We start from the raw sequence: 11,069 nt of genomic DNA, 5'->3' as shown, positions 1-11,069 counted from the left end.
CTTGGACATTACATTTCCGGTTGAAATACAAAGTTTGCAGCGCCGTTGGAGCTAACGGGGTATGTATGAAATATACTTACATTTAGCTGTATTTACTATATTACATTACACGTATTGGTGGTATGACTAACTAAGTAAAAACAAGTTAAACGAGTTGGTAAAACAAAAATCATACTTTGCCAGCGATTTAGTGTTTATATTAGCTAACTAACTGTTGACGTTAGCATGCTATGCTAGCCAGCCAACTGATTGCCAGAACATACTGACCCTATTATTACGCTTGTTTACACTGAGCTGCACTGGGGTCGGAAAGCAATAATGGTAACTTTAAGACACAGTGAAGCTGCGTGGGATATGGGTCGGATAACGTACCTCGATGCAGGGATGGGATATGCCAGTGACCCTGTACTCTAAATTTGACCATTATTACATTATTATTATTACACTGATACATTGTGAAGATTGAAACACTGATAGTTTTCCTGGAAAACTGCCTTTTTCGGCCTCATGCCAGCTAGCGATAGCGATCGATTGCAGCCATTTTGGAGTTGTAGTGTCAGGCAATCAGCTCTTTTTGTTGTTCAACATGATGTGCCTTTCCATAATGGCTGCAGTGGCTACTGCTTGCTAGCATGAGGATGAAAATGGCAGTTTTCTGGGAAAGTAAGCAGTATTTCAATCTTCTCGATGGAGCAGTGTGGACGAAGGTAACATTTGGTGTACTGTGGCATATCCCATTCCTGCATTGAGGTACATTTTCAGACTCATATCTTGCACCTGTGCCATGGTGTGTTAATGAAACTAACCATTATTGCGTTCCGACCCCAGTGCCGCTCAGTGTAAGAAAGTTTAAAGGCAGGGTCGGAATCTTCCGAGTGTCAGACACTGTTAACCATTCTGTCTGAATTTAGCAGCCTACGTGACTCCGACGAAACAGGAGGGCATGTCTACTCTCATCGACAGGACGATGAGGATGAGGAGGGAGGAGCAGGCGCGCCAGGTGGTCCTCGCCTGGGCAGTCCTCAATGTGTCGCTAGCTGGCATGATCTACACAGAGATGTAGGTTGTGTTTCCTTGTCAACGACTGACTCGCATGATTAGTAGTCTGTTGCTAATGCCTAACTAGAAGCAAGTGGTGCTAATGCCTTTATCAGTAATATGTACATTGTCCTCTCAGGTCAGGGAAACTGCTGAGCCTGTACTTCAACATCTCTTACTGGCCTATCTGGTACATAGGTGAGTGCTCTTGTTGCTGTGTAGTTAATGGAGAGAAATTAAACATGGTTTTGGGAGGGGGTGGCCAGGTGTGGCACTGATGCACACTGGTTACAGATGAGCCATAACCTGTCAAATTCATCTTATCTCTCCTTCCTTTTCCTTTCCCACAGAGCTGGCCTTCGCCTCAGTCTTCAGCCTCAATGCCCTGTTTGACTTCTGGAAGTACTTCAAGTACACCATGGCCCCCTCTACCATCGCTGTTACCCCTGAACAGCACCGCCTTCTTGGCCTCAGAAACTCAGGTGAGTCATTGGCTGCAAAGTGGTTAAGACGATGGTGTTGTACATGTTTGTTTTATCTATGAAACCCAAATGTAGTCTATCCCTCTTGTACATTTGTCTTTTTAAACTGCCCAAATGAGTTAATACTATGTTGGTGTTCATCTCTATTCAGGTATCCAAGCGTCACCCCTGCTGAAGCAAGAGAAGCAGGAGGCTCAAGCCCCGGCTCAGTCGTCGCCCCTCCAGGGTCAGAGTGTGCTCAGCTTCAGTCCCTCCAGACCTGCCAGCACCAGCCCCAAGTTCTCCCCCAGCTGTGTTCCTGGATACAGCCCCCTTTTGAGCAGCCCGTCCACCCCGGGCAGCGGGGGACACTTCTCACCGTCCCTGGCCTTTGGAAAGGTCTGTCAGACGCACAATGCTCTCTATCTAGCTATCAATCTGATGCATTTGTGTTGGGTGTTTGTCAATGAAAATGGTACACTAGAGGTGTTACTGTAACCATAGCTACCATTAAGTTTCCTATGTTGTGGCTATCACTTTTTTGTTTTCCTTGTCATGTCTGAAATCTACTGGCATGAAGTCAGGGAGATCAAGCTTTCCCATTTGTAACATCTTTCTGTTGATTGCAGTTGAACTACAGCCCCCCCCCATCCTACCCCAGCAGCATTGGCCCAGTGGATGGCACCAGCCTGAGGGCACGCTACCGCACCTCTCCCTCCATGTTCAACTCCCCCGGGGGCAAGGAGGACTACATGGAGTCCCTGAAGACCCTGGACAGGTTCCTCCGCACCGAGGAGGAGAAGAGCCACCGCAGTCAGTTAGGTATGAGTGTGACAGTGTAGCTTAGGCCTGGCCTTATTACCATTTTCACAATGAGTTACTACTAGTGAAACTGGTCTGGATAAAAAAACAGACCATGGCTCACTTGATAAAGAGATGTCAATCCCACTGTGACTTTCTTGGTTAAATAAAGGATAATAATGAACTACAACTGAGCTTTTGTGTCTCAACTGTGAAGAGCATTATTGTAATATCCTGTATGCATCCTTTGACTGTTTCTCAGGGAGCCCAGAGTCGGTGTCGCCCTCCCACAGCCCCACGTTCTGGAACTATAGCCGCTCGGTGGGGGATTACGCCCAGAGCCTGAGGAAGTTCCAGTACCAGCCGGCCTGCCGCTCCCAGGCCCCCTCAGCCAGCAAGGACGAGACTGACCTGGGCTCCAAACAGGCTGCCGAGGAGGTCAGCAGGATCAATCAATAAAATAACTATTCTTTATTATACCAGAGGGAAATTGGTTTTCCTAGCAGGAATACACATTCTCCTGTAACTGTTCTTTTTGATCTGCAGGTTTGGGCCAGAATCACAACCAGTCGTCTCGTGGTGGACAGCATAGACGGCTGGACGGCCAAGCTCAGAAATGTAAGGAGACATAACACTGAAGCTCCGGTAAAATCTGTCATTTTGTCTGAGAAAGTGGTTGATAAGTGTGTAGTTTCTCTTTCTTTCAGTGGATAAATGACACCATTCTAGTGCCACTGGTGAAGGAGATGGACTCAGTGAATGGCCAACTAAGGAGAATGGGTTGCTCTGAGCTCCAGATTGGAGGTATTTATTTTTGCAATGAGGCAAAATGGAAAATGTAGTTTACGCCAACCCAGTTATACCTACCATGTCTGTCGCCCTATTCAACAGAAGCCAGTATAGCCAGCCTAAAACAGGCTGCTGTTTTGAAGGCCTCGGTCATCCCTACCATGACTTCTATTGTGCAGTACCTTGACATCACACCTAATCAAGAGTATCTAGTGGAGAGGATCAAAGGTAGGCCTATGAGAGGTTATGTTTTGTATCCTTGCTTATTCACTGTGCTATAATCCTGTCATATACTATAGGTGTCCACAACTGATGGACCAAGGTCATAAGACTTGATGAAAGCAGAGATTGACATATCATTATTGACAATGTGTTTGTTTCCCCTCGTCAGAGCTGGCGCATAGTGGCTGCATGAGTTCTTTCCGCTGGAACAGGGGAGGGGATCTCAAAGCCAGGAAGTGGGACACAGACCTCCCTTCAGACTGTGCCGTGAGTCTCATCTGTCACCTCTAGTCTCGACCAAAAAAGTATAGTCTGACCTACTCCTGTCACTATGACGATAGTGAGAGATCAACATGGTTGATTCTCAAACACACGTTGTGTTTTCTTGTCCATTAGATCCTCACGCATGTGCTTTGCACATACCTGGACTCCCGACTCCCGCCTCACCCCAAGTACCCCGACGGCAAGACCTTCACCTCGCAGCACTTCACCCAGACGCCAGACAAACCTGGTAAGGCCGAGCAGCACAACACACACAGAATGGACATCGTTCTTCTTCTATTCTTTACTGATACCCCGCTCTTGTTTCTTAAATAGACGTGACCAATGAAAACCTCTTCTGCATTCACCAAAGTAGCACCAATCCCCCGCACTACCAACTTATCTACCAGGGCCATGTCTACAGCCTGCCCAAGGTAAGAGCCAATCTCTGCCTCTTTTGACCCTATGGCCTTTTTGGTCATGCCTTGAGTGAGTGATATGTATCTGTCAAAAACCACATGTGCTCCATTCATTTGAGTCCCCTCTGAATGTGCTCCCAGGGAAGGAACAACCTGTTCCACACTGTTCTCATGTTCCTCTTCGTCATCAAAACCAAGGAGTCTGGGATGCTGGGGTGAGTACTCCCAACTATTCCACTGTATTTAAACTTCCCAGTCCAATGTGCCATCACTGACATCACTTTGTGATAATGTGCTGCTGTGCCACTTTAGTAAAGTGAACTTGTCAAGACCACATTGACAATCAATCTCTATGTAAAACATGAGTGTTTTAATTGCACATAAGTTGTACTCGTCTGTCTTTTTACAGGAGAGTAAATCTGGGCCTATCAGGCGTGAACATCCTGTGGATATTTGGGGACTGATGCATGCAATCTATCTCTATTCTTGAGCATTTCACAGCAGAGTGTCACAGAGGACTTTAGAGGTCAGATACTTCCTCAAAATTTTGTCAAAGGTTTGTTTGTGAAACAATAAATTGTAGCTTCTGATAACAAGAATATTCTGTAGATGTTAGTTACCATAACTGTCTTCAGATCCAGGTTCATAAGGAAGCACTTATGAGAGTAACATTTTGTTGTACATTTGTTCAGTAATTTTCCTTAGAAACGGCAGACCACATTTTCTCAGTTCTATTTCATTTGAAAGTAGCTATTGTCATTTGTGACATTTTTAAATCACATTATTACAATGACCATGACATTAGTTTGATTTTATGGTGCATAAAAAACAACAGTACTGTATTTTAACTCGAGGCATCCACAACTGACTCAATTTTCTAAATATTCTGTGAATGTATCAGGATGGCGTCCTTGTAAATAATATACCACAGGTTTGTCTGGTGGATTGCATTGTGTTGAACCCTCCTGGCTTGAATGTATGTTAGTGTTTTCCTTTTTGTATGAATTGTTTGTGAGAGCTTGAATATTGCAGCTAGAATGCTTGAGTTCTTCCTTTTTGTTGAGTGACAGGGTTTGGAGCGGTAGAAAGTTACCTGCGTAAGAATGCATGGCTTGTTTACTAGGGCTGCAGTTACTTGCATTGGCATGCATATTATGTCTTCTAATTAGATGTTTGTTCCACAGTTCAAATGCTTGATAAGTACCAAGCCATGCACATGGTATTCCTTTTAGAATATCATAATTATGAAAGGTTCCAAGTAAATTGCTGTTATTTTTATTACCAAAGTCTTTACTTGGCATATTCTGATGTATACTGGTCAAAGAGGTGCCTTTTATGATAGGTTGTGTGAATGTCATTCATTTTGATAAAAAATAAAAGCTAATTCAAAGCTGGTAAAGGGCTGCATGGACTTGTGGGCTAATGGGGTGACTCCAATGCACTCCAAACCCCCCCCCCCCCCCCCCCCCATTCAATAATTTTGAATTGTTTGTAGTGATATGGTTTTCAATTGAGACATGGAAATAAACATAATTGATTGAATTCATCCGTCTATGGTTGAAAGCATATTGATGTTTCCATATATTTTTACTAGAGTTCCTCTTTAGTCCGTACTCTGTAAATCACTTCATTGTTATCAATGCATAGACATAGGCGCGAGAGCTCTACATTACATTACCAGAACCCACCCCATGGTGGCAGTATTTATTTGCTATCAGAACCCATTTTCTCTAGATTGACCTAATGAAATATCAAATGTTTTGTCACGTGCGCCGAATACAACAGGTGTAGACATTACCGTGAAATGCTTACTTACAAGCCCTTAACCAACAATGCAGTTGTAAGAAAATGGAGTCAAGAAAATATTTACTAAATAAGCTGAAGTAAATAAATAACACAATAAAATAGCAATATGGCTATATAGAGATGTGCATTGAAAGAGGGGGTTGTCAAATGAAAGGATGTAAGCAACCATGTCCAAATGAAATATTGTTTTTCAGATGGCATTGTGCCATGTGATGCAGAATGGAAAGGCTTCAATTGACATACATTTGTATTGCATTCATATCAGAATACAGTATCATTGTAAATACAGTTTTAAAAATAAAGGTTAAATTAAGGTTAAATAAGAATCGGTGTTTTTGTCACTGGTGCGTTTACTTTATTCTTGCTTAGAGGACTACATGCGAGATATTTTCTAATTCCTTTACATTTCTTTAAAGGTTTTTTTCCCAGATAAACCCAATGTAGTTTGGATACAAGACTTGAATCAAATATGAACTGTCATCCCTCACATGAGCAACTGGCTATATATAAAGTTTTGTAGTACTGCACTGTATAGTCCTCGTTAAATTCAAACGTAATCTACCATAATGCATTTGAAACGGTAATACTTCTTGGGAGATGTAGTTCTGTACTGTTATCTGTCAAATTATTTGGGAAAGCTTGGGGGTTTAAGTCCTTTTATGTAGCTAGTCTATTTACTTTTATTTTGATAGGATCAGAAATAGTGCTTGTATGGCATTGATCATTATATATCCACTAAATGTTTGAGACTTAAACTACGAAGACCACAATGCCTTGCTTTTAATCAGTACTCTGCCACTCACAATCCGTCGCCTAGTTATGTGTTGGGAAAAGGACTCCGCGAAATAGCAGCGATGTCAGTCCAGGTTTTGGCAGCGGAAATGGCCGAGGTCGAATTAAAAGACGTCCCCAGCAAAGAATTAACACCCGAATCGCCTCTGACAACAAAGGCAGACGACAAAGGGATAGTTGAAAGCGAACCAAAAGCTGCCGTTCCTTCGGCTACTACCCCAACGATGGAGCCTATCGTAAAAACCGGGGACCCGAGCCCGGGTTTTCTCACCCCGAACACTAAGATGCCGCAGGCGTCCGCGATGAAACGGACAGATCCCCAACAAAACGGTGGAGAAGCTTTCGTAAATCGCGACGGTACGGTGGCAGAGGCCCCAAGATTGAAAAAGGTGAGGATCAACGTAAATGCGACATTGGCATTTATAATGGTATTCTGCTTGGGGCAGATGCAAGTTTTTTGTTTGCAATGCTAATTAACGTTAGCTAACCAGCAAGCTAGAAATCTGGCATTGTGTGACTGGCTGTAGCTCAAGCTAGCAATAAAAAGCCGTTTTGCTGCAACCTGTCTAGTCAGACAAGTCGTTTTTATAAAGATATTCAGCAAGTAACGACAATGTTAGTTACATAATATTTGTAAGGTTATTGTGTTTATGTTCGCTGCCACAGATCATACCATACTGTCTAAAATGATAGTTAAGTTAACGGTGCGCTGTCGTGGCGCTGTGCGATGCCAGTGTTGGGACAACAACGTGTCCATGTAGCTAAACTAGCAATGACGCTGTGAACAAAGTAGCTGGTCCTGATTGAAGTTTAATGGCATCTGCATTCTACCTGGTGATGGTTTTGTTATGGCGTGAGTGAGTCTTGAAACGCGTTGTCACAATTTTGTCCTGACAACAAAATAATATGATGTCCACACATGTTCATCAAAATGTCGGTATTGTTGCCACATGTAGCTAATGTACATTTGACAGATACAGGTACAACCATGACAATACAACTAAAATAGCATTAGTCAAATCGTGGTGATGGTCAAATACATTCAACAAAGACCGTTGTAAGACGTGATTTAAATGCTGTTGTGAGATGAACTGAATTTGCATGGGGGTTCTCAGCTGTAGAGCACAGCGGTGGTGTGTCTGATCTGGAAAGATGCAGTTTTGAATGCAAGCTAGGCTACATGACTTTATCAATGACCATTTTTCGCCCAGCTCCAGTTTAACCTCACCACAACGGTAGCAGACTCATCTGACTGGTCTGTCGCATCTTTGTCATCTATTTCTTGTCTCATTCAGCCTGGCAATATATCACAGACTACTTAGGGGAGTTTCCATCATTCAGGCGTACTCTGCTAGGCTCTCCTGTGGCTATATCACCAGAAGATGTAGGTCTATGTGTGTTCCCTGTCTCAACACCTCTTCCCCAGGAGGGGGTTGGCAAGTCTCAAAGCTCACTGGTCAATTACTCTTATCCTGCCAGTGTCATGGAAAGTTCTGAACAGAAGAGAATAATGGGTTCAAGGAAAGTAAAACTTCTAAGTAATTCCTTGAAAAAAACTGGTGTCGACTAGGCCTAAGAAGTCTCATGATAAATAGTCGTTTAGGATTTATGGCCTGTGATCGCTGTCATAAAGCTATTAATCAAAGGTGTTCAAAATCAATGTTGTGGAAGGCAGTTCATTTGCAGACGGCAATTAAATTGTGCTGTCATATTCAGGAAATGAAGTAGGGTCATAATTGGATGCACAACATGACAGAAAATGGCAACTTTTTACGTCTCCAAGTTTGTGCTTACCCTCCCTAAAACGTATTGGTTTGTAGCAGTGATTTAATTCCTTGTCCCCAAATAGGCAACAGATCTGACAAAAGACCCTCACACTATAATTTTTTTTAAGCATTTGTTTTACCCCCCTTTTCTCCCCCAATTTCATGGTATCCAATTGTCCCATCGCTGTATCTCCCGTACGAAGGTCGAGAGCCGCGCGTCCTCCGAAACACAACCCAGTCGCACTGCTTCTTGAGACAATGCCCGCTTAACCCGGAAGCCAGCCGCACCAATGTGTCGGAGGAAACGCCGTACACCTGGCGACCGTGTCAGCGTGCTCTGCGCCCGGCCCGCCACAGGAGTTGCTAGTGCGCGATGGGACAAGAACATCCCTGCTGGCCGATCCCTCCCCTAACCCGGACGACGCTGGGCCGATTGTGCGCCGCCCCATTGGGTCTCCCGGTCGCGGCCGGCTGCTACAGAGCCTGTACTCGAACCAGGATCTCTAGTGCCTTAGACCACAGCGCAACTCACACTATTCTGCCACCAAGCCAGTGACTATTAACACTGAACACAGGACTGGAAAATAGTGGTCACACAGAGAGAGGAAGTGAAAGAGGACTGGCTTACGACAGATGGTCCATCAGCCCTCTGTGTCCGATAAGAGTAGCAGGACCAGGGACCCTATGAGCAGCAAGGAGAGTAGGCTGCTGCATGGCATCTGGCTCGTTATGGTGACTTGTCCTTAAAGGGACCACCAGCAATACCTTCATGAGAAGATTTAGTGCCGTCCGCCATGGTACAGATTCAGTATTCTGTTTTATACATGTGAGCTACTTAGACAGCGTTTTGAACATCACTAGCACTTTCTGAAGGGGAAAACACATTTTATACCGGCCTATGAAATGTTGTATCATCTCACTTCACAATCATCAAAGCAGCCATGCATTGAAACAGGAACGTGCATGCAAAGTCTTAGGCCTATTTATAGGCTGCATGCACGTGTGTGCTGTGCATATTGTGTATATAGGCTGCATCTGTTGAATCACCCAGTGCAGAAAGGGCAGTGAGATGGAGAGCAGCAGTAGATTTGATGGTATGTGGCATGGATGGCTGGTTTTAATCCATGCCTATGCCTAACCACATGGGGGATTAAGCATGGGGGATTAATCTGCCTACTCTAGGTGGGCAGATGTTAGCCTTCGGACCGGCTGAGTGATCCGCTTAACCCCCGACAGACTCTGCCATCCTATCATGATGTTTCTGGACGGAGCGGGGAAATATACGCTGCCCCTGCCAGGAAGAACGGATTAGCAGCGGTAGGTTTCAAGTTTCGGCGCCATGTGTGGCTGAGACGGCTGCTAATGAATGTACCCATCCTCGCGCCAAGCACAAGCTTTGTCAAGTTACAGATGCTGACGACTGCCATGGGTAGGTGCTGATGACTGCCACGGGTTAGATGGGCAACCTCCCTGGTCATTCTCCGCTCTACTCTCTGACCCAAGGAAAAGGTCCCCCAGCATAAGGTATTTTCATTAAGCTGGTGGTCCTAGCAGGGGTCACTAGTTTACTGTGGGCTGGGCATGACCTGTAGGCTAAATTGCTTGCAGACAGCTCTGTATATATAAAAAAGATTGTGAAGAAACTCCTTCCAAAACATCCTGGTTTATAGTCCTAAATGTATTTGGGACTAAAACATGACTATCTGTCTAGGTCTTTTCCAGGCAGTTGGTCGGTCAAGCCCTTTTGACGCTCTGAAGCGGGAACATCCACCCCTGCAAAGGGGCATGAACCTTACTCTAGGAGAGTTGGAGTGGAGAGGATTCTCTCTGTAGCTCTGTGGATGACAACCTATAGCCTACTACTTCTTGCTGTTCCAAAGCGTAGGAGAAGGAAAAATAATGCTGTCTCCACCTAGCTATTCAAATCAATACACAGGGAAGTGTGTTATCCCTGCTCTTCGTGCTCATATCTCCTCTGCTGTCAAGAAGACGAGTTTTGGGCATGGCTGCCGTGCCGTGACTCGACCCCGATAGTGCTGGTCATTGGCAGCCGCCCCGGGGATCCCTCATCTGAGTCAGGCTCTCTGACACAAGCGTCTCCATCAGATTAACAGCCTGAGTGCCTGCTCCCTCAGAAGAGCCCATTCTGCTCCAATGATGTAGCTAGTGATTCAGGCGGAACAGCTAGAATGAGGATTATCACATTGCCCTGTCGGCTGCTGCCCTTTCAAGGTCAAACACTCCTGTGTCATAAAAATGCAGATATCTTGGCAGATGCTTTATTACACTTGCATGAAAGGCTAGTGCAAAAAGGATCTCTAGTAGCTATTGTTTAACTATTTATCAGTCTTATGGCTTGGGTGTAAAAGCTGTCCAGGATCCTGTTGGTTCCAGACTTGCATCGGTACCGCTTGCCGTGCGGTACTAGAGGGAACAGTCAATGACTTGGGTGGCTGGAGTCTTTTTTTGGGCCTTCCTCTGACACCGCCTGGTATAGAGGTTTCGGATGGCAGGGAGCTCGGCCCAAGTGATGTACTGGGCCGTACGCGCTACCTTCTGTAGCGCCTTGCAGTCGGATGCCAAGCAGTTGCCATACCAAGCGGTGATGCAGCCAGTCAAGATGCTCTGTGGTGCAGCGGTATCTGAGGGCTCATGCCAAATCTTTTCAGCCTCCTGAGGGGGAAGAGGTGTTGACGTGCCCTCTTCATGACTGT

At 45.0% G+C, this 11,069-nt stretch overlaps 2 protein-coding genes across 4 annotated transcripts in view; both read left to right on the top strand.

Moving 5' to 3' along the window:
* Nucleotides 1–14: 14 nt before the first annotated feature.
* LOC120049879 (transmembrane protein 209-like) lies at nt 15–5,385 on the top strand. 2 transcript variants are annotated; one of them, XM_038996358.1, is made up of 15 exons: nt 15–59; nt 912–1,059; nt 1,178–1,236; nt 1,389–1,520; nt 1,672–1,898; nt 2,129–2,321; nt 2,563–2,738; nt 2,847–2,918; nt 3,008–3,104; nt 3,192–3,317; nt 3,481–3,578; nt 3,708–3,822; nt 3,909–4,006; nt 4,133–4,206; nt 4,401–5,385. In XM_038996358.1, exons 2-15 carry the CDS (start codon nt 944–946, stop codon nt 4,453–4,455), a joined length of 1,638 nt encoding a protein of 545 aa, XP_038852286.1. In that variant the 5' UTR covers nt 15–59; nt 912–943; the 3' UTR covers nt 4,456–5,385. The 2 variants fall into 2 exon arrangements, with proteins under 2 accessions (XP_038852286.1, XP_038852287.1); XM_038996359.1 differs by having other exon boundaries at nt 19–59; nt 915–1,059.
* A 1,204-nt stretch (nt 5,386–6,589) lies between these two features.
* The window catches only part of LOC120049878 (putative adenosylhomocysteinase 3), a 44,688-nt gene continuing 40,208 nt past the window's right edge, over nt 6,590–11,069 (top strand). The window contains exon 1 of one of the 2 annotated variants that reach the window (XM_038996357.1): nt 6,590–6,978. In XM_038996357.1, coding sequence (XP_038852285.1) covers nt 6,652–6,978 — 327 coding nt within the window. In that variant the 5' untranslated portion in view covers nt 6,590–6,651. The remainder of the gene's footprint in view (nt 6,979–11,069) is intronic. The other variant, XM_038996356.1, reaches the window with a different exon arrangement.

Source organism: Salvelinus namaycush, chromosome 6, assembly GCF_016432855.1.
Source record: "Salvelinus namaycush isolate Seneca chromosome 6, SaNama_1.0, whole genome shotgun sequence".
Classification (NCBI taxonomy): domain Eukaryota; kingdom Metazoa; phylum Chordata; class Actinopteri; order Salmoniformes; family Salmonidae; genus Salvelinus; species Salvelinus namaycush.
Note: the sequence above shows the minus strand (reverse complement) of the source record. Positions and strands in the feature narration are given on the sequence as shown.